Source organism: Epinephelus lanceolatus, chromosome 1, assembly GCF_041903045.1.
Source record: "Epinephelus lanceolatus isolate andai-2023 chromosome 1, ASM4190304v1, whole genome shotgun sequence".
NCBI classification, from domain to species: Eukaryota; Metazoa; Chordata; class Actinopteri; order Perciformes; family Serranidae; genus Epinephelus; species Epinephelus lanceolatus.
In genome coordinates, this window is record NC_135734.1 from 50,180,040 (window position 1) to 50,204,146 (window position 24,107).

The 24,107-nt window shown below is 42.8% G+C and overlaps 1 protein-coding gene across 1 annotated transcript in view; it reads right to left on the reverse strand.

Annotated features, from left to right (window-relative positions):
- mmp24 (matrix metallopeptidase 24) overlaps positions 1 to 24,107 on the reverse strand; it is a 109,645-nt gene that overhangs the window by 14,608 nt on the left and 70,930 nt on the right. Inside the window, exons 5-7 of the mRNA XM_033625871.2 lie at positions 23,604 to 23,808; positions 11,262 to 11,423; positions 5,170 to 5,384 (exon numbers count right to left, since the gene is read on the reverse strand). Coding sequence (XP_033481762.2) covers positions 5,170 to 5,384; positions 11,262 to 11,423; positions 23,604 to 23,808 — 582 coding nt within the window. The remainder of the gene's footprint in view (positions 1 to 5,169; positions 5,385 to 11,261; positions 11,424 to 23,603; positions 23,809 to 24,107) is intronic.

Here is a 24,107-nt window from a genome sequence, read left to right on the forward strand (position 1 = left end):
GTGGTGTATTTATTTCGTTTTTATTTTGTACCAACACAGAATATAATATGTTTTTTTGTATTTTTCACTTTCTTTTTTCCAACACAGAACACTAATTTCAACTTTAGAATTCCAACAATATTTAGCAAGTAGAACAAGACGTGCTTTTCGGCCACCAGATGGCGCTATTTTCACCGTCTTAATTGCTGCTGAGGCTGTCAGACCATAGACTTTATTTATTATTTTATCCACTTTGCTTCATCCGATCACCACCAAAATTCATCTGTATCATTCATATCATCTGTTCCTTGTCCCATTATCCACCTTTCCTGAAAATTTCATCAAAATCCGTTCAGAAATTTTTGAGTTATTTTGCAGACAAACAAACAAACAAACAAACAAACAAACAAACAGACAAACAGACCAACGCCGGCGAAAACATAACCTCCTTGGCGGAGGTAATAAATATGTTTACAGCCTGGTACAGAAAATGGTTTTGGTCTCTGGCTAAATTCCCTCTTTATGAGAACTGAACAAGACGTGAACTTTTATGTAACTCACGTTTACATTCTTTAAGGCTCAAAGTTTTGGCTCCAAAAAAACAATATGGCGACAGTTGAAATGACAAACCTCAGGCTTCAAAAAGACATCACTGCGTTTCCAGCTGGGACTGTGCCCCCAAACTGGGTCATTTAAGCCAAAACATGATCTTTACCTCACCATAACCAAGTGGTTTTGTGCCTAAACGTAACCACACCTTGACCACAGTGTTGTTTCAACCTATCTGCTCATTAATAATGTGCAAATGTAACATATCCGTGGTTTTCAGAAATCAACCAATCAATTTAACAATCAACGACATGAGCAGTTAAAGCTTAAAACTGCAGGTTAACAACAGTAGAGCTCTCAGGGTTGACCTCTGTATCTGGAGAGTGTGGTGAGGTGTTCTGTTGTATTGGAACCTTGAGTGATAAGATTGGCTGCATTCACAAGTCTGAGCTGCGGACTGCGATGGATATGAGCAAGAGGGTCAAAGTTCAAGGCGCAATGTCATGATGAAGCAGTATGTCCCAATTTGTAAGGGCAGCTGCAGTACATACTCGAAGTAAAGAGAAAAAGTGTGTGACTCGGATCATAAATGTGGTCCAGCCTGTTCTTATTCCGAACGCTTTAAATACTGCTGCTTTGTCAGTGATCTGAGCGTTAGATGCAGACGCACAAAGGCACCGTTTGCAGCGGTAGAACATGCACTAGATGGCGTCAGTTGTTGACGCAGCAGCCACCAACCAAAGTCGTCAGATACCCGTGCTATGTCAGTGGACATCCACGTAAGATACAGATGCACAAAGACACCTTTCCCAGGGTTATGAAACACATCGGCCAGCAGCAGTTTGTAACATCACAGGTAACAATGTAATATAAGGAGCTGAAAAGTAGAGTGGAAGTGTGTTTTGAAAAGACACAATGCATGCAAGAGGTGGAATTTGACATGGCATCCCGGAACGTTAACAACAGACACAGGAGGATACGTAGAGCGTCATATTCTGACGTGAAAGTCTACAGACAGAACAGCGATTTTTGACAAGTTGGGATGAGAACTCGTTGTCTGGTCTGTAATTGGTACTGAGAGGGTGGAAATGTAAAGCTTTAGTTCGGACTTAAACCTGCAACAACTTTTCTTTTTTAGCGTCTTGTTTTCAGCTCAACAAGTTCGACATGTTCGTGCAGCAGATTTGTTAGCGAACAGTTTCTTATTTCCACACCCAACTTTTTCTCTGAAAACAACCCTGTGAGCAGTGACAGTGAACCAGAGCAGTTAAGTTGTGGGACAGATAAGCAATGAGCTGAAACTATAAGATACTATAAAAGCTGTCATAAATTTAAAAAAAAACATGCTCCTGCTCTCGTGAGGTGCTGGCTTGCAGGCAGACATGAAGGCAACTTAAATAACAGGCTGTTATCTGAACTGTGAGGCTTCAGTTTATGCACTGATGTAATGATCTTTGCTTTCCTTTTAGTGGTAAGAAGATACACGCCCACATATTTTAAAGATGTCACAACGGCACTATTTAAATATCTAATTTCCTGCTGACATTTTTACTTCTATTAATAATTTTGTGTAGAATGCTGTTTTAATAGACAGCTTACGTTGGACAGTGGGAGGTAAGGGTGAGCAAAGACATTCCTGAAATATATCGTCACAACTTCTTACTATACCCTCCGCACCAACCTACACACCTGCACGCTACTAAGCAGGTAGTGACCCAGTTTGAAAGAGCTGATCCACATGAAACGTATATATGCAGTATAGATGCACACCTGAGCCGAAAATAGCTCCGACTTTATCTCATTTAGACCCACTGCAACTATAGCAGCTGCTCATTTCTCCCAGTCTGACTCCTCTCTGTTATAATGATGCACTTTGTTATTAATCTTCCTACACTACAGTCACTACGCGCTGACGTCTGAGGTGACCTCAGATAAAACAATGGTCTGCTTCTGTCGTGCCATTTCATTGTGTTTTACTCAGAGTATCTTATATGTGAATATAATGCACAGCAGACACGTAGCACAGGTGGTGTCTGGAGCATGTTTGATCTTTCATGTTGAGTTGATCACCTTAAACACATGCTCGTCTTATTCTTATTTACCATCTCTCGCCATCTCGTCATGAAATGTGTGCAGGACATTGTCTTTTGTGAGGTACTTAAAGAAGTCTGGGCGGCAACTCTCCAACTCTCACAGTCTGCTTTATGTTTTCTTAAATGTCCATTTGCCTTATCCTCTCAAAATGTCTAGAAATAAACAGACTGGATCATAATGAGGGCAGAGTTCTCTCACTCTCCACACTGTATCTCCCACCAGAGAAGCTCCCTGCTCTAGCCTGGAGGAAGGACAGACAGCCCAGCACAGAGCCTGTCAGCTCCCTCTCCTTCTCTCCCTGCCTGCAGGGCGACACTGACAGCTCCCTAACCCCACCCCCTCTGTCTCACTAGGCCAGTCATGGTCAAAAGCCACCAGGCCACAGCAACAGCAAAGGAAGAGGACATCAATCAATCAATCCATCCATCTATCTATCAGTATATATGACATGTATAATACATGTTGAATTTACATTTTAAATGAATACTGACTACGATTTTTCTTCCACACACAGCCCAAACCTGGTCTGACCTGCTGGATTTTTTGGACCGGCTGAGGTTGAGGCTGAGAACTCTAAATGTGGGTTCCTTTTTTACACTTACATGCCAAACTACAAGTGGCTACCGGGGCATCACATCTCAGGCTGCTGTCAGCCCTAGAGTGGTCTCCTTTGGTCTGAATCAGGGACTCATGTTCATCCAAAGTTGTATAATTGCCTAGAGTTGGTTGGTGTTCTCACGGCAGCATTTACAAGAGGACCAGATCAAATGCCTTGTGTGAGAAAGCTGCTCTTGATTGGTCAGAATTTCCATGTGTGAAAAATCCAGGAAGTAAAGCAAACGTTGAAGAAGAGTACACTTGCAAGATAAATGTGACACTTTCTAATGTCACAATGGAGGGACAACTACGCAGGTTGATTTTAGCGCTGCTCATCGTGGACTATATTGCTGTCATTGTTCATTTTAGTCAAACCATACAGTTTGAAAACGAGGCGCGGCTCCAACTAGAAAACAATGTTTTGATGCATTGGATGTGCTGAATGTGCATATTAAGGCAGTACAGGAGGAGGTGCACATTAATAATCCTCCAGGACTGTAACATGCTCATGTTTAACCCAAACAATGTGTCATGTGACTGCAGTTGCTTCACATCCAGGTCGGAACACCTTCTCACCACAAACCAACCGCACCAGAGTTCCTTTGGAACCGGACTGAGACCACCTCTTCAAGAAGGTCTACTAAAAGCAGTTAAACAGCCCTGACTTAGACAATATTTGTCACCAGACTTTTGTTGATTAGAAAAGAAATACAGACACACTAGACAAGTGAAACAGAGGGAACCAGGGTAAGAAAGGTCAGAGGACAGACAGACAGACAGACAGAGAGGGGAATAGAGAAATGAAATAGTTTGTCAGGAATTCACCAGAGAGGAAAGAGACGGGTATGGACAGGTGAGCAGATAGAGAAGAGAGACGCACATCGACAGGCAGGACGGCGAACAGACGGAGAGCTAGACGGGTTTGTAACCTTTTCTAACATCCAGTTTAAAAATCAGAGACATCAAAATGGATTTTTCTTCCTCTTCTACACTGCTCCTCAGTGTGTAACTTCCTCTCTCTATCTCACGCACGCACGCACGCATGCACGCACACACACACACACACATGTATGCTATTTCAAACTTGTCTCTCTGTTCGACAGAGTCCATAATAAACCTATACTGGGAGCACATACCTGCTGCTAATGATCACAGACTAGATGGTACTGTATGCTGCTGGGTTTATTCTCTCATCTGCAGAGCCGTGCGTCACTACGAGACCACACATTTTGAGCACGGTTAGCTCCAATGGGAGTTGAACCCGTAACGCCGCCAGTGTCGGAGCAACCGTTACCTCCTGAGCTGCAGAGCGACCTTACCGTGCTCACAGCCACTTAGGCCCTGAATCCTCCCCACTTAATGTTTAGTTAAGCTTTATCTGAATCCCCCAGTGTCACCCTGTTTTATAGAGCAACTCAGGGCTGTATGACTCACCCTCTGCTGCAGCTAACACCCGCTTAATTACATACACAACACTGTCCTGTTCTCCAAAAGAAGCGTGAGGGTCTGCATCACAACCTTTAGCAGAAACATGCGCCATGAATTCTTCTGCAAGTCTGAAAGTTTAGGGAATTCAGTATTTGTGATTATGAATACAAAATACAAGACACTCACTCAGACAACATGCGATAAGTGTTTGGAGCAGAATGCGTCCCATCAGAAGCAGTCTGAAAACTACGCCACCAAACAAAACAATGGACCAGAAACTTAGATGTAAAATACCAACAAGTTCTCCTGGGTCAACAGAACCAACTCATCAAAAGGAGTCTCTCTATAAATCAATTTATTTAGCCTCCAGCATGCATTCCACAGAAACATGTCAACACGAATCTCCATCCTTTCCAACAGCAGACCGAACCAGGCAAGGCCACCGTGCAGCAGCAGCGCACCAAAAATCTGTTCCTGAGTCTTTTTGACCTCATGTGTATTCACCATGTTTCTGCTGCTCACCTTGAAGACAAACATCTCCCGTCTGAAGAAGGCCACGGTGTTGAAGTTGCCGTCACAGATGTTGGGTTTGCCGTTTCCAGGCAGTGCGGGCCGGTCGCCGGGTGGGCGCCCCGGACGGGAGTGACGGTCATGCTTGCGTTCAGAGGTGGAGTGTGTCCGTCGAGAAGGTAAGGTGGGTAACGGCCGAGTGGGCTCCAGCATGGCAGTGGGGATGCCTGGTGAGAAAACACACATAATAATAGAATTATTCTGGTGTGGTGATTGATTTCTGTTTGCTCAAATACTGACTGTGGGTTTTAAGATAATGCAGTATCTGGAAGCTACTGGAAGAGTCACTGTGTCATTGTTTCTATAAGTTCCATCACTGTAACTAACTGCACTCCCTGAAGAAATATTACCATATTTTTGGAGAAATGCTTGACTGACTGCAAATTATTGTCTCTGTGTGTAAAAACACACAGAAACATCTGTGATCAGCTCCCTAATTTAATTAATATTTTTTAAAATTTTTTCCTCTTTTCGAATTACTCGTTTTATTTAATTGAAGTGATCAATGTAAATGCACTTGTCCTTTAAGCTCAATTAAAAATAAAAGCTAACAGAATAAAAGACGCCTGGTACATTCGTTACAGGCCTATCAGTTTGTAGAACATGTTTGTAGAACAGTTTTGAACAGTTAGAACAACAGGCTGCACTGCAACGTGCAAATCACTCCTTCTCGTGGCTGCCTGCGCTCTCGTCATCTACTTCACCGCCACTGCTGTACACAATTTAAAAACTATAACACCCATAATTCATGTAGGAACTGCTGCAGCCAATGTGCAGCTGGCGGGAGTTGCAGGAAGACTCAACCACCATGATCAGTTTTTAATGTTTTATCAGGCAATAACTCCTCCAGACTCTGCTCTAGTGTCATTTTCGGGACAATTAGGGCAGGATTCGGGATTCTGGACAACTACGTGGATTTTGGGACTGTCCCAAATTTTTTGGGACGTCTGGTCACTATTATAATCATCAAAAAGCAAAAGCAGCATGTGTATACATTCAGTAGGCTATATCTTCCGTAGCTAGCTAGATAACCCTACACTTTTTTTAGGGTTTGATTTTGGTTTTGGAACAGGGAAAAAATATATCTTTTTCCAACCTCTCCAGGTAACGAGTATCATTAATACACGACGTGCCCCAGGCACAACATTTAGCTCCAAATCCACAAAACCAGCCCGAACATGAAGCAAATCTGAAACGACTGCATTAGACTCAATGGAGCACAGCTGTGGTGTTGTCGGACCCTGGTCTGAGCCGGCCTGATGCCACATTATTACTGCTGCTACTTAGCGAAGGGTCAATTCCATAATTTAGTTTGAGTTGTACCGATACCAGTATTGGAAATGCCTCCGATACTGCCTAAAATGCGGTATCGGGTATCAGCGAGTACAGCCTATGACCAATCCGATACCACGTAATGCCTCACGTCATTACACATACGCACGCTACAGGCAAATGAAACGGAAACGGAGCGGCGTTTAAAAAGCATTCTACTGTAGCCTTTAAAATGTCTTTTTTACCAAATTGTGTGGCTGCACTTTAACGTGTGTCTTGATCTGTGTCAACACTGGATAATAATAATAAAAAAAGTTTTATGGCATTCATTCTACTTCATATCCCATCCATTTTTATTTTACGCGCTGTATCGGATCGGTACTCGGTATCAGCAGATACCTAAGGTTCAGGGATCGGAATCGGTATCTGGAAGGAAAAAGTGGTATCGGTACATCTCTAAATTTAGTGCACTTGCACAAAAATAGTCTCATCAACTCAAATGCCAGAAAAAACATTGGTATTGTACATTTCTGCAAACCACAGATATGTTACGAGTTACCAACCCTGTGGTTGTTGTGTAGTTCAGTTAAGGTGCACAAACCACTTGATTATAGTTAGGAAATACCATGTTCTGTTTTAAAATACCTGGTTTTGCAGGAACAATCCCAGCAAAAACAGTCTCAGTTAAAAACAACTGCTTATCATAGCACTAACCCTGCTGGAGAAACAGTGACTGGTTGCTACAAAACACCCACATTTGGTGGCTCAAAAGCAGCTGGAAACACACTGGTGAGTTGCTAAAACACATTTTGTTGTTTGTTGGTCTCAAACAGTGGACTGCAGCTTAGCAGACACCTCCACCGTCCACCATCGCCTCCACCTCCCAATGAACCATCTCCTCCACCTCCCAATGAACCAGCTCCTCTACTTCATCAGTTTAGAAACGTTTATGATACAAATGAAATCCACTAATATGAAGAATTCATGGTTTGCAGAAACGTACAATGCCAGTGTTTTCTCTTGGTGTCTGAGCTGGTCTCATTTTAAAGTAAAAGCCCTCACTGAGAGCAGATGGTGGGTATTTTCAGGTGCTGGAGAGACGGAGCGGCGAGGCGAATAGGATCAACTCTCAGCAGATACAATAACCGGCTCAACACAAGTGCAGTGGAAAAACACTGTAGACCTCACTGTTTCCCTTCAACACTGACTCCAAATATCATGACCTTTAATGTGAGGATTGTTTTTTGTCCTGAAGGAAAAAGATAACCTTCCTGCTTTCAAGCTTTAAGGAAACCAGACCAACGTAACTGAAGAGCAAAACAATCTGAGTGCATGTTATAGATACTGTAGGTTAACTGGGCGTTTGTGAAACAGTAGTAATGGAACATTAAATGTGATCTGGATGGAAATATTCTCCATTCATACATTATTTCTGATCCCAGCAGATGTGTGACTTTAAGTTTCTTTATCCTGCTTCTTTGTTTCCCAAATACATGTTAAAGTACATTACAACAGAAAGCTGTCATGATTATTTCAGGGCAGATAGAAGCGTGTCAGGAAATGTGTCTGCTGCGTCTGACAGGCCTTCACTGTTCTTTGTTCACTTAAAGGAAAAAAACAGTTTGCTGAAATGTGAGGCATCTTCTCTGAGAGGGAACAAAGTGTCTCTGGTGTAAACACAAAGGGAAAAGACAAAGTCACACATTTTGTTCTTTAAATTTTTTCTCTTTCCAGGCAAACACTGATGAGCGCTGCGTGTTGTTTATCAGCCTCATCCTGCTTTACATTCATCTATATTTCACCCGGTGCAGCGCTCTGCTGTTGGCTGCTGGACAACAGCTCTCCATAACTCAGCCACACTCTGGGCTTTAAGATGAATAATTAATATCCAAGGTGTGCTGTTTTCGCTTTGGCAAGTTTTTGCTTTCAGGGCTCAAGTGAAGTCGAGTGTTTCTTCACTTCAAGTCTTGGATTTAAAGTGTTTAATCCCTCAGATTTTCATTTTTTTTTCATCAGACCCCATTGTTGATGCTATTTATGGTCTGCATTTCTTCTGCAATAGACTTTCAGTGTTTTTATTTTTTGTAGTTTCCTCTCTATATAGTTTTCATCATACTAACATTTTCAGCATTTTCAACTTTTTTTCCCAACAACTGCCGCTTCACATCAAAAGTGTGTTGCACTGTTATTCCACCTCACTGTTCAGTATAAAAGGTACAATCACAGAGTCGGGGACAGAGTTGTTCCGCTTGTAAGACATCAGCAAAGGTAGTGACAGAGCCAAATCAAAACTGTATAAAGTGTGTGAGCCGGCAGGACGGGATGAGTGTGATGTTTTGAGGATGTGTGACGTGTGCAAGATTTAAAAAGCAGCTAGCAGCAATGTCTGCAAACTGGGGAGACAATGAGATCCGGCAGCTCCCTACTCTCCGAGCAGAGGGAGAGATCAGCCGCCATATTTAAGGGACAGATAATGATTGTTATTTCCATATTGTTGTTAAGAAAACACTGTCAGACACATATGTTGCTGCTGACACTGCTGTGTTAGATGTCTTTTGCTTCTTGAATGCTTGTAATGCTGTCTAAAATCAACCCAATCACCAGAAAAAATGTTGGCACTGTTTCTGCAAACAACGGAACATCACATTTCAACAATGTTGTGGTAAACATTTGGTTCAGGCACAAAAAACGCTTGGCTAAGATCATTGTGGCTTAAAATACCCTGTTTTTGGGGGCAGAATCCCGACAGGATCAGTAGCGATTCTCCGTTAAAAAATAAACTCTCTTTGTGGCACTATTCCAAGTGAATGTTTATAGTCTAAAAAGCTGTTAGAAAAACAGTCACAGGTTGATACAAAACTTCATGTTTGGGGCTTAAAAAGTCTCCAGAAAAACAATGACGGGTTTCCACAAAGCATCATGTTTGGAGCGTAAACAGCTGATGGAAAAACGGCTGTGGATCTCTACCAAACAAGACGTTTGCAGCCTAAAAAGCTGCTGCAACAACAGTGACAGATCAGTGCAAAACACCATGTTTGGGGCCCAAAAAGCTGCTGGAAAAACAGTGACAGGTTGCAACAAAACATCACGTTTGGAGCCTTAAAAGCTGCTGCAAAAAGTGACAAGTTGCTACAAAACACCATGTTTGGGGCCTTAAAAGCTGCTGCAAAAACAGTGACAGATCGCTGCAAAACACCATGTTTGGGGCCCAAAAAGCCTCTGGAAAACCAGCAACAGGTTTCCACAAAACAACACATTTGGAGCCTGAGAAGTTGCTGCAAAAACAGTGACAGGTCGCTACAAAACATCACGTTTGGAGCCTAAAAAGCTGCTTCAAAAACAGTGACAGGTCGCTACAAAACATCACGTTTGGAGCCTAAAAAGCTGCTGCAAAAACAGTGACAGGTCGCTACAAAACCTCATGTTTGGGGCCTAAAAAGCTGCTGCAAAAACAGTGACAGGTCGCTACAAAACCTCACGTTTGGAGCCTAAAAAGCTGCTGCAAAAACAGTGACAGGTCGCTACAAAACCTCACGTTTGGAGCCTAAAAAGCTGCTGCAAAAACAGTGACAGGTCGCTACAAAACCTCATGTTTGGGGCCCAAAAAGCTGCTGCAAAAACAGTGACAGGTCACTACAAAACATCACGTTTGGAGCCTAAAAAGCTGCTGCAAAAACAGTGACAGGTTGCTACAAAACACCACGTTTGGAGCCTAAAAAGCTGCTGCAAAAACAGCAACGGGTTTCCAAAAAACAACACATTTGGTGCCTGTGGAGCTGCTGGAAAAACGACTCAATATCAGACAAATTTTGTTGGTTGTTGGTCTCGAGTGGTGGTCCGTAGCTTAGCAGACGTCTTGCCCAGGTGACTTGCCATCTACCACCCCTCCACCTCCCAGTGACAAAGTTACCTCATATGCTACGTCACTTAAGAAATGTTGATACGATACACAATAAACATGGAAATGGAACGTATTCATGCTTTTGCAGAAACGCATGCCAACTATTCCCTCTAGTGACTGGGCTGCTGAACTCAAACCCTGAGGCTGCATTATGTTGACAATGTTGGGTTCTGTGTAAAAAGCAAAGCTGGTGTAATGCAGAGTCTGTGCTGCAGCAGTATCGCATGATCTCTGTATAAAAAGGGTTGTGAAGCAGCCACAGGAATCACAATGTCTTTGTCTCAGAGGTTAACACTGATAGTGACGGTTCATCAAAGATTTATTTGTAAGACAACAGTCATTAGTTGATGTTGTTGCCACTGAGTTGTAAATCGTTCGGGGAGTAACGAAGAGCAGTCAGGAGCGTCATTCCCCCAAATTATGTCAAAATACAATCAGTGATGTCTGTGAGTGAAGTTCCACTTAAATGATTTTAGTTTTCAGTAACTCTTTGAAATATGGCAACATAAAATGTGCATGCTTTATGTGAATATATTCAGGAGGATAATAGTAATATCACTTCTGATCCACCTGCACCCTGTGCTGTGTTTATCTGCCCCCAGCTGGAGTCCAACCAGGAAACATTTGGAGAGCTGAGCTGCATTTTTTATCTTTGAATTTCTGCCATTTCCACTCATTAAAAGGTGCAAAATGAGAGTGTGCATGAAAACAAGTGGATGGAAGCATAGCAGTGCCCTTCTCTGACCAAAATCAGCGTCACTTTGATGGACTGAAAAACTTTTGATCAGCAGATCCACAAAAAAACAACACAGTGTCCTCTTTAATGATTAATGCATCATTTACATCATCAGTAAATAAACTAAGTGCTCACCGTAGATTTTCTGGATGCCCTGCAGGTCGTCCAGAGGCAGTTTGAAGTTGTGCGTGTCCATGTACTGGTAGAAAGGAGCCATGATGGCACTGGGATCATTGGAGTGCTCCAAACCCAACGCGTGACCCAACTCGTGGACCGCCACCAGGAACAAATCATTACCTTGAGAGAGACGGAGGGAAGGAATAAGAGAGCGGAGTCAGCCATGAGAAGCAAATATAAAAGAGGAGACTGATGCAGAGAGAGGGATGAGGAAAAGCAGTCAGAGGGAGGAAAAGAGGGAAAGAAAGGAAATAAACCAAGACAAAAGGATAAATGCCACAAAGAGAAACATCATCACTTTCAGAAAGCTTTTTAAAAGATTATTTCACAGCAGAAATCAGGCGGTAAAAAAGAAAAGAAGCCCCACTTTGTGCTGCTGACAGGCCGTTCACTGGTTTTATTCAGTTAAAAGTAAAAAAAGAAAACAACACAGTTTACTAAAAAACCCTCAACATCACGCTCCTGTATGAAACGGAACAAAGCCTCCCCAGTGTAAACACGACGGAAAAGACCAAAGACACAGCATCAGACGCAGCGGAAAAGTGAGCCAAAGTTAGTGTGTGATGCTGTTGACTCATCAGCAGTGTAATATGAATCTCACATCAAAAGAAGAATTTGTGGTAAATGGAAGCGACTGTCAGCTTGTGAATCTCAAGTCCAGCCTGAGCCACTTCTTCAAACGCCGCTGCCTGACGGGGATTACTGAAGAGAGCCGCAAACTGTTTAGTGCCACATCAAGTCAAATTCGCAAGTTCATACTTACACAAAATGAGATTTTAAATTTATAATCTGTGAATGTATAAATAATGTGCCGCTGAGGGAAGATTTGGAAATATGCTGCGAGAACAAGCAAATCTGTTGAATTAGGAACAGGAAAATATCCGACTGGATACGCTCCACAGTCTGACGGGTCGTGTGTGAATGTTTATGCTCAAAAACACAACTGACAGCAGGAAACTGTGCTGACTTTCAAATTAAATGTCTGCAGATATATGGAAATGTTGTAAATCTGAGTTTGTTGCATCTCTCCTCTGCATGCTGTTCTCCAACCTAATCATTTCTTCTTTTAATTTTCTTTTTGTTAATCTCAGTCTCAGGTCTGTGCTTTTCTCAGCAATATAATTGTGTAACCTTGTTTGTATGCCATGTGTTGTGTCTCTCAGCTCTCAGGCTGCCACGTGATGTATCTGATGTTGTGTCTGCCTTTAGAAAAGAAATCTTAGTTTGCTGCCACAGATGCCTATAAATGAGAACAAGATCCTGTCAGTACTTACTATCATTAGTCACTTAAGACGTCTTTAGTGGATCAGACAGTTAACAAATGTTAAAAGGTGTAACGTGTCTCATTAAAGCAGCTGGAGACAACAGACTGACAGTCTCAACACATACGATCAGAAGACGCACAGAGCTGTGATATCTATTATCTGATCTCTGATCAGTGGAACTGCTGATGATCTGTGAGAGACGTGAATGACAAAAAACTGAATAGTTATTTTAGAAAGCCAAACCTATTTTCATTATCAATTAATCAAACTTTTTCTTTCTAAATTAATTTTTTGGTCAATAGATTGATCTACAGCAAAGGCTGAAACACGTCCATCACGGATGTGTTACATAGCTGAGGTTAACGTGTGGTTTGGTTTAGGCAAAAATAAAAAAAGAAAAATGTGATTATCATTACAGAGAGTGTAGCCCCTTTTACACTGCCAGATTTTCAGGCCGTTTTGCCGGCAAGCTGTGAGCGTTTGGACACACAGAGCCGGATTGGCGAGTTGATCCGGGGTGTCCAATTTTCCGCCTCGTAGGGTAGACATATTGGTGGAATCCTTTTGGATTAAACAGAACGAGGCGGCCTTCCGCAATGGGAGGAGCTGTTGATGACTTGTGGGAGGAGCTGTTGATGACGCCACACGTGCGAGCCACTGGCGGTGGATAAACAGGAAACAGCTGATAGCAGGAATTAGCGAGCAGCTAGTAGCAAGAGGGAAACACAAACCTGACAGACACTGTAAAGATGAGCAACTGGGGAGACAAGGAATTGCGCGCCCTCCTTGTCCTCGCAAACGAAGAGGCCATTACTACTACTTTTTGTGCCAATATTTCTGCTGGAAATGCAGTAATGCTTCACTGAAAAAAAACAACCACTTGTCTTTGCAATATTCCAGCTGGAACACGGCGAAATTTCTGTAAAAACAACTGCATTTTATGCCACTGTCTCAGCAGGAAACACAGCTGTTTTGGTAAAAAGAAAAACACTGTTTTTTGTGCCACTATCTCCGCTGGAAACGCAGCAATATCTCTGTAAAAGCAACCACTTTTTCTGCCACTGTCCCAAAGGAAATGCAGTGAAGGCTCTCTGAAAAACAACCCCTTTTTGTGCCACTAACATGGCAGGAAACAGCTGTTTTGGTAAAACAAAAGAAAACACTTGTTTTCATGCCACTATCCCCGCTGGAAATGGAGTAATGTTTCAATGTCTCTGTGAGAAACAACAACTTTTCCTGCAACTGTCTCAGCTGGAAATGCAGCAATGTTTCAGTGAGACAGAAGGCTCTGTCCGTCTCCATCTCTAACACTGAGCATAAATAAGCCCGTGATCTGGGCTAATTTTTCTTCTTCTGACATTTTTGGAAACTACTAAACACCTCCAGGTGAATGACCACCTCCTTCTGGACTGGAGTCTGATACAAGACACTTGAAATGAGAAGCGTAAACTGGATCTAAACTGTGTAAATATAGGATTTTGTTGGAAATAGAAATCTTAGGTTCTGAGAGATGATGAAAGAATTTGGAGCAAAGAGTGACAACGCTCTGAGAGCAGGGTCTGAACTTGAATCATTTCTTAAATAAAGGATTTTCCAGCTGAAGCGCTCCATCACAGTAACAAAAACAACTGCTTCTCCTGTTCATATTGCACTCCTATTACATCTAATCAAAACAGCAGGAAAGAGAATGAAAGGCTGTTTTCCCGAATGTCATGTATTCCTGCGAGGTTTATTAAAACCAGGCTCTCTGTCATAATCTTAAGAGCTGAGATTCTGAGCTGCTGTCAGACGCTTAATGACTTCTTACGGTCTGAACGCAGAGCTCAAATTAATACATTTCATCGGCTCAGTAATTGGTTTGACTCTGTTTGAACCTAATTACAGAACATAATTATCTTTTTCTCTTCACTCGGGCAGGTCTGTTTGAAGATTACAGCCAACAGATGACTTACAGACTCACTGGAACTGTGTCTGTGTTCACAAGTTCATTTTATGTTTCTGTTTCTCTCTGAGTCAAACGGTCACTTCTTCTTCTCTGTTGTCCCTGCTGACGTTGAGACATTTCAGTCTGTACCTGTGGTCCAATGTAACTAAGAACTTGTACGACTTGTTTTACTACTTGTACTTTACTTGAGTATTTCCATTTTGTGCTGCCCTCTACTTCTACACCAGGAGCTGACATCTCAAGGTGTGGACACACCAAACCAACATCAAAGAACTAGCGGCGACAAAAGCCAACTGTTGCGTCGTCTACGTCGCCTCACGTCGCCCTGTGTCAGTTGCATTTGAACACACTACACGGACTACATCCGACAGCCAAGTAGCACGTACGTTCTGCGCCTGCGTGAGAGAGAGCGGAGTGAGAGAGTGGTACATCCTGTCAGCCGAGGGGTTTCCTATCTGTGCAGCCGAGCACCACAGCACCTCCACGGACTATTACATCCAGACGGTCCCGGTGTTTCCTCCTCAGGCTCCACTTCACTCAGCTGCCTGATAAACCTGCTGCTTATTCCCACTTTAACCTGAATAACAAACCAGGCCTCGGTGCTCCGGTTGGATCCAAACGGAGAGCCGGGGCTAGCTCAGAGACTAGCGGAGGCTAACTGGCTGTGCTTCCCGCCGGTCATGCTGCGGCCAACGCTCCGCTAGCCGCTCCCAGCTAGCTCCGGTTTGTTATTCAGGTTAAAGTGTGAAGAAGCAGCAGGTCTGTGGGGCAGCTGAGTGAAGTGGAGCCTGAGGAGGAAGCACCGGTTAGCCCACTACACTACAGGCAGATTCACTCGCTACAGGGGCGAGGAAATAAAACCTGAACAGCCAATCAGAGTGATCTCTCTCACCGACAAGCTCCGCCACCGATTCAACATGCTCAATTGACACCATCGCCAAAGTGCTGAGGGTGCGGGACACACTGCAAAAACTAGGCCGACTTTGGTCGACGGCCGACCATCAGCTCGGTGTGTCAGGACCCTCAGAGGTAAATACTGTACTTTTTACTCCACTACATTATTTTAAACTTAAAGTTACCAGTTAGTTTTAACATAAACATGATTCATCAGGTAGTTTCTAAGGACCCCAGTGCACGCTGGTTACTAGTTATAAAGGACAAACACACACCACCGCCAACTGTTTATATAAAAACCCAAAGGAATCTAATTTAGGAAACTTTTTCCTCTTGTTGGTTTCTCTCTCGTCTGTTCTTACTGCAGCTTTTATGTTTAAAGGCCTGACTGCTCGCTGGACTTGTAGATGCACTCAGCTCGCCAGTCTCGACAGATTTTGTGCCCAAACTAGCTCCTCGATCGTCTCGTCTTGTCACATGATCAAATAGAGACATGATATTAGACAATATCAACACACATGTGATCCAACACTCATCATTGCGTACCTGTATGTGACATAAATATTAAAGAAAATAAGACATCATTCATTTAACTGAATAGTTTTATGCATATATAGTTTATTCAGAGATCTTTTAGTTTATGCAGAATAAGCATGTCATTTTGTTTTCATTTGCTCCTGACTGTTTTAACCAAAAATAAAATAAAATAAAATCATGATGGAGATGGGTTTGCATTGTTGAGGGCAGACAGCCCAGAGCAAATGGCACCATTTTTAATTTAATGTGAGGATTTAAAAAAACAAACAAACACAGGTGTCGTTCCGAGGTGGCAATCATTCGCAAGATCTATACAATAAGCACCCAGGATTAAGGCCTTTGCACACTGAGTCTGTTGAGTTTTACTGTTCTGTTCAAAGACACATTTCCTCCTTTGCCTCTCTCCACTGGAGTTACCTACCTGACTGACATCACTTCCTCCCTGTCTGTCATTTGGCACCGCAGCTGCATGAAGGGGCGGAGCTGTCCTCCACATTCTGTGTGCGTCCCTCATCCTCCTCCTCTTCATCATCATCCACCTGAATATCACTATCTGACCTGTTGAACGTAGCTGTCTGAGTTATGAGATGATTCTGTGTGTTCCTCTGTCTCATCGCGGCTGTGTCCCGCCGCCACATTTTCTTCACTGATTCTTGGTCACACGTCTCTAAAGACTCCGACGGATACGAAAAACAAAATCGAACCTGTTCCAAAATATTCAATGACGAACTAAAGTTTCAAAGTCAGTGTGCAAATATGACTGACACGACATGGGGTCCTCTTTATTTTTAGACGTGCGACAAATTCGGACAAAAAAAAAATGACTCAGTGCGCAAAGGCCTTCAGTGTCAGTGTTCCTGAGATATGACGTTGAATAATGGCCAGATAAGTGTTTTATGCAGAACGTTGTGATGTCACTGTGAAGCTGACCTTTGACCTTTTGGATATAAAATGTCATCACTTTATCATTTTATCCTCTCAGACTTTTTTTGTGAAATCTTGTCATAATTAAGCAGGAATATTGGGTTTTGGTAAAAAACATGTATTGTAAAGTCGCTCTGACCTTTGACCTTCAACTGCCAAATTCTAATGAGGCCATTGTTGAATATAAGTGGACGTTTGTGCCAAAATGAAGGAAATTCCCTCAAGGTGTTCATGAGATATCACGTTCGAGAGAATGGAATGGACGAACTGATGGACAACCCAAAGACATAATTCCTCCCACCAGGGCCGTCGCCGGTGTGGAGGCATAAAAATCATTAACACTGAACTGTGGGAGGATCGATCAGCCAACAGGCCGAGTTTGGCTGAAAATCAGGGAGGGGATTGGTTTCAGCGTATAAAAATCGATATTGGTTTAATATTCAAATATTTGTCCTTCTGTAGGTCTGTTTTTTATTTACCTCTCCCCTTTCTCACACCTTCACACACAAACACACTCCTCTGTCCCTGGTGCTGTTTCTTTCATGCCTCTTCTCTGCCTTTTCAGCTCTTCATCTCTCACCACAGCCCTCCTCCTCCTCCTCCTCCTCCTCCTCCTCCTCCCTCCCTCCCTACGCCTCCCTTTCTTCCATGTCGCGGGAAAGATAAAGATGGTTTTACAGCACAAGACGTACACTTCATGTACAGCGGCTCGAGGGAATTCCCAGTGGGCTCTCTCTATGCGTCTGCCTCCCCCCCCGTGGTTGGTCTATAGTCTGCTGCGGCGCCCCGCAGTGACGATAACGGCTTCCTCTGTCATGTTTGCCCCTGCAGCCGTCTGCCTGCCTGTGATAAAGACGATGTTTGATATCGCTGTGATGAAACCTGTCTCTCAAGTAATCCCAGTTTGACGTGTCCACAGAGTCTGCTTTGTTCAGCTCCAGCAGTTCCCCCGCTGAAATGCTCGTCTTCGTTTTTTTTTGGCAGAGATGAGTTTGCATGCCAGAGATCATTTTGTACAAGCAGCGCCTGAAATTAACTTTTTGGCTCACCTGCCAAGTTCTGCTGAAGAACAAAAAAATTACCTGCCAAGAATATTTTTCTCTCTGCGGCCAAAATCACTAATATGTGGTACATTTTTAATAGAAATACATAATTTCCTGTCAAGAAATGAGAAATATTCTTTCAATTAGCAGATTCCTTCAACACTTGCTCCGTCACTGATACACTGGAACAAGTCTGTAAATCACTAAGATAAAGGGCATAACGTAGCTTCCTCTCCACACTGCACAGAATGAAGAGCTGCATTAGGTAAAGTCTGCACAGGGACAAAGTGGCTTCAGGGTTCCCACACATTTTCATGTACAAAAATTCAAAACTTGTCCATGACTTTTAAGGACCTATAATACATACATTTTGCCCCACTTGTCTGGTGATAGAGGTGGGAATCTCTAGGCACCTCACAATAAGAAAATTTACACTAGATATTGAAAAACGTTATTGTAATAAAGCTGGTAATACATATCCAGTGCATACAAACTGTATTACTTACTGTGGTTGAGATGACTACACTCCACCAGTCTCTTCCAGTCCATCCTCCTCATCCACAAATCTCAACGGGACTCTCCTGTTCCTAAATATTATTTACAAGGAAAACGCCACCCAAACTCCACTAAAACATAGCTAAAACACTCCAACTTGCACTCTCCTCCTGCTGTGTTCACTTTCCCCCCCTCCTTCACAGGCAATGACATCACTACCGTAATGTACCGTATAGCTCCGCTTCCCAGCTTTCAGAATCTGTTGGAATTACATCGATAGCGTGAATGGTCGAGGAGTTACGGTAATTTGAAAAATAAATATAAAAATAAAATTAAAATTGATTATGAATTTTCCACATCGATGCTCGCCTCGTTCTAGACAGAGTCTCGATGCATCTAGAAATTGATTTTTTCCCCCCACCCCTACCTGGCGCTTTTCTGACATATCAGATTCAAACTCCATTAAAACATCATTTCAACTAGCGGGCATACATGGAGGGCAGTGTTAACTTTGACAGCTGTTTTAGATTTAGTCTGGAGATGAAAATGTTAGTTAGTAATTTTTATCCTTCATAGTTTTAGTCAACGAAAATTCAAAACATTTTAGTCAACTTTTAGTCCACATGTTTTCTATAGGTTTCTCTTTAAACTAATCCAGTGAGGCTGATTCATGTACCAGAGATTAGAGAGAATTTCATTTAGACAAATAATTTGTGCACACTTCCAAACTGTCATTTGACTTCATGTGCAACATGTTAGTCTGGAGGTTTAAACTGGCGTCCTCTCACAGAGTTGGTGATTCAAACTAAACTGATCTGAGTTCAGCCTGTTTACTTACAGCACAGCTACACTCACAGATAACTGAGCCTCCTACCTGCCTGTCAAACACCATCAACCCACAAACCTTCTCCAGTCCGGACTGAGTGGAGTTCGGCAGCTGCTGGCTGCGAGTGGAGCTAACTGCTAGCATTTGTTTGGTTTTCTTTTTAAAAGATTTTATTTGCTTTTTCAAGCATATACAACATACAAAAAAAACAACAACAAAGACCCACAATCTTATCGACAAACAAAACAAGAACAAAACAAACAAACCACAACACACATATCAGATAGACAAGCCCAACATCAGTATTTTATGAATGATCAAGTTAAATAAGATATATTAATATAAATACATGAATCATATAACTTATATAACTTAAATTCCACTCCTCTCTATCGAGTGTCACCATCCTTTCCCAACTGAAATATCCACAACAGTACTGTCCTTTAAATTATTATGTCCTGTGGCGAAAACGTAGTTTCTTCCAACACTAGAATTAAGATAAAAATATTCACAAACGAAAAAACACTAATGCTCGGTGATAAGTAGTGTTTAACTTTTGATTGAACACTAAATTAAAACCCTTGGCGCACACTGCAGCACAATCAAACAGATGCGCAACTCAGAGCATCAGAAGTGTCTCTGACACCAGACTCAGAGCGGACTGGTGGAACTGGAAAATGCATATTTTACATCAATAAAATCTATTTTATCATTATTTTGAGTCACATTGTTGAAAGTATTTAGTCGTCTGTGTTCAAGCAGGATAATAGGTCTCCATTGCGCGCTGGGCTTTCTATTTCCTTGTCTGAGATTTTTTCTTTTTTAATTACTACTTACGTTTTTCAAGTGATTTCCCAAATTTGTTGTTGAGTTGTGATATGCCAATTGCTTTTGGCAAATCTGGCACTCTGCTTTCTGGGGGTTGTCGGGGCATATTTTAAAGTGCAACCACACATCTGATGACCTCTCGAACACGTCTGCCAGCTCTGAGTGCGCTCGTTGTCAGTATTCGACTGGTGGGGGTTAGTGTTGCGTTTAAGGCCTCCCCCAAAAAAATGGAAAAAAAAAAAAGCGCCGAAGCTTCGAATTTTTTTTTTCACAATCGAATCCCATGCCATCGAACGAAGCTTCGAAGCTTCAAATTTTTTGGGTCAGCCCTAGACAAAAGTAAACAATAATCAATTAACAAGACCAAAAAACAACAACAACAAAAAAATGTTTAAATATAAAGCGCTAACTGCTAGCATTTGATGACAGTAACAAGCACGGCTGTTCTTGGGTTTCAATGTCTGATAGTCCACCGCTAACATTTTCATCACGCCTTGTCATATCAACGAAAATGAATCATAGATTTTGTCCTAGTTTTTATTCTCAAGATCTATGTTTAGCTTGACATCATGTGTTTTCCTCATGGAAAAAAGGTCGTTGACAAACAAGGGCGAAACATTCATGACTGTTAACAAAACGTCACACGTCGACGTGTAGTCGAGCTGCATGACATCGTTAGCTACTGAAAATAAATTTGCTACATTACGCGGAAGTTTATCCACGGAAGATTACTGTAACAATTTCATTTCACCCAACAAAATGCCATGACTTTTCCAAAATGTTCAATGACTTTTCCAGGCCTGGAAAATGAGATTGTTACATTCAGTGACTTTGGTCTGTATATCACACACATCTACTGTCTATGGATAAGTGCCCCATACAACCCCACTTTAAAAAAAATCCAAACTATTCCTTTAATAGTCCGCAAAGGATGAATCCTGCTGAATTTGGTGATGCCCTGACTTTTCCTCTGGCGCCTCCATCAGGCTGACACTTTTGGATTGATGGTTTGATTACCGTGAAGTTTTCTGCAGACGTTAAAGGTCCCCACGAGATAAATTCTTATGACTTTGCAGAGCCTTTGACTTTTCATTTAGAGCCATCATCACATGACAGAACGGGAGACAGATGGTTTGCATTCAGCTGTTTGTGTCTTTGATGTGTTTTTCGTCTCTCTTGTGCCAGTGTTAACAGGTCAGTCGCAGACGCCGTCCCTCAGCAGTGACAGGAAAAAAAAAACTGGTTATAAAGCCGAGGTAAAGACGAGGCCTGTTTGTCCTCGCGACGTCCTTCTGAAGCTGATACTGTGAATTAGTTTCCGTGGCGTCTGAGAACTTTGCCGTCTCACTATCTAGTTTCCAATCTTTCAATTACTCAGTGTGTCTGTCTGTGTGTGGAGGGATTTTAGAGATAAAGAGACGCTCCTGAGGGTGTGCACGAGAGCACCTGGGTGACCGCACGCACACACACACACACACACACACACACACACACACACACTGATAGATGATTAACTGGTTCGGTCTATACTCTTAAGACCATATATAATATATACTGACAAAATCAGCAGTATTAAACGAACGCATGTGTGTGCACAAACTCGGCTTCACTGAAATCAAACAGCCTTGATGCATGAATGCTGAGAGAGATTTCCTGGGACAGTTCGTACTGGAATGAGACGTACACACTCGCTGTAATGTGGTATGGCAAATTTAGAGCTTCTCTGTCAAAGCTAATTCTCTTTTCTGCTAATCTCTCCAACCAGATTCCTCTCCCCCTCCATCACTCCCCCTCTCTGCGTCTCTCCCTCTCTATCAACACGTTAGTTATTCAAGCAGAGGGAATCTGGCATAAGTCATATGTCAAACAGAGATAGACGAAGAAAGAAAAAAAAACTACAAAGTGAAGTGATTTTTTTCCCCCCTCCATTTTTTATCCAATGACTAAACAGTGTGGAGCTCAAAGATAGCGAAGCGAGGACCGAGGACACTTCACATTAAAAGCATTTTATATACAAATGATATATTAACAAATAATAAATATTAATTTAATCAGTTGGTACTTCAGCTGTCATTCATTTTACACACTTCAACACTGACTTGATTCAGACAGTCCTTGATTCTCTCAAGGTTACAGTTGAAATAATAAAATAAGTTGTGCTGTTGTTTTAAACATTCACTCCGTGATATTGTTTCGTCACCTCTCAGAGTCGGGAGTGGGTAATATGCACGCCTGCTGCCTTCCTTGGATGTGGTAGCCATTTCTCAAGCTCCCTCTCCGGGATCAAACCCTGATGCCCTGTTACCCATGGTCACCATGGCAGGCACAGAAAGTACCATTGAAAGTCGATAGGGCCGACATTTGAATGAGCTGTCAACGCTACAAGAGCCAGCGATTGGCTTGAAGTTATCTATACTCTCTTTCCATTGTCACTCTTGGCCGTACCGAGTAAAGCCACGCCGCACAGATTTGTGTTCCCATTGTCAGTTTAGACGAGCCATGCCACGCAAAGCCACGCCGGAGATGGACCTTCTCAGGAGTAGGTCCAAAAGCCAGGCCACCTGCCCTCAAGCGAGTAGCGGTGAAGTCTTGCTGACCGCAGTCACAGTGAGATGTTGATGAAGAGCTGCAGACAACAGGCTCTTGCTGCACCTCTGCAAACAGCTCACCTCCAACAGGTAAACTTCTTTAACCTGCCCTGCTGTGGAAGAACACGCAGCAAAAATAACCGGGGACTTTAGCCATGGATCAGTCTGGTGTTTTTAAACGTCATCACTCAAGACAAGCTGTCATCAGTTTAAGACACACCTTCAAGCAGGCAGCCATGTTGGAATGGAGACGCAAATCCCTGCCATGCTGGGCTGACGGCCCAAACCAAGCCAAGCCAAGCCAGCACGACTGCCAAAAAAGGCATGCATACCCAGAGGTCAGCACTCGTTGTCATGTAATAGTTTGAGAATTGAAACAGTTATCCACGTAACGCTGGAGCGATCGAAGGAACCATTACTGACTGAACCATCTAACCATTCGCAGTTTCACTGTACCGGCCGTGTGTACTTGTGAGACAAGCATATGCTGCTGGCAGCACTGAGGTTAGGGTTGAGCTGGGGCCTGGCCTCAAGGGGATGGCGACTGGTGACTTTGCATTGGATGGCATGTTGGCTTTTCTCCAGTGTCCACACACCCCTGAAGGTGAAGTTGTGGACTTTGTCATTTTCTTCCCGAGGGGTTTTGTGCCCCGGCTCTCCGGATGGGCAGACTTGTCCCTCCAGACCTTCCATTTTAGCATTAAACCTACAGAAAGTTTAACCCTAACCTGGACTGTCCTTAAAGACGGACCAGAGAGTTTACTGAACAACATTTCAGAAGATGGCGGGGCTGTAATTACTACTGTTGTGGGGTTGAAACACGCACACTCCTGACAGGCCAGTCTTAAATCACCTCACCTCCCTTTGAGAAATAAGTTCAGTCCAAATAAAGCTGAAGTATTTGACTGACCAAGTACAAAGAATCTAATTCATTACATTTTAAGGAAAGTCTCACCATCATGGTTGGCGTTGCCCAGTGTCCAGGGCTCGTCAGAGTCAAAGTGTGTGTCTCCTCCGATGCCGGCGCCAGGGAAGTAGGCGTGGGCCAGGAAACCCCCCTCTCCGTCAAAAGGAGAGCTGTCACCATGGAAACCCGAGGCGAAGAAGATCATGATGTCAGCCTCCTTACCCTCGTTCTTGATCTCTGAGTACGGCACCTCCTGAACGGCACACGAGAGGAGCAGAGTGAGAAAGTCAAGTGAGAAACATACAGACACACAGAGTGAAAACTACAGTTACTGCCTTGCAGTTACAGTTTACTTCCAAGTCCGTCCAGACTCACATGTAGACATGACACTGAACACAACCTTAAATATGGATGTTACTGCAAAGAAGCTACAAGTTCTAATACACAGATGCTTCACAGACATTTTAAAACCAACCATAAAAAAGATACTGCCTCCGGCCATGGCTATCACCGGCATGAAGGCATAAACATATTTATATAATTTGATCTTGA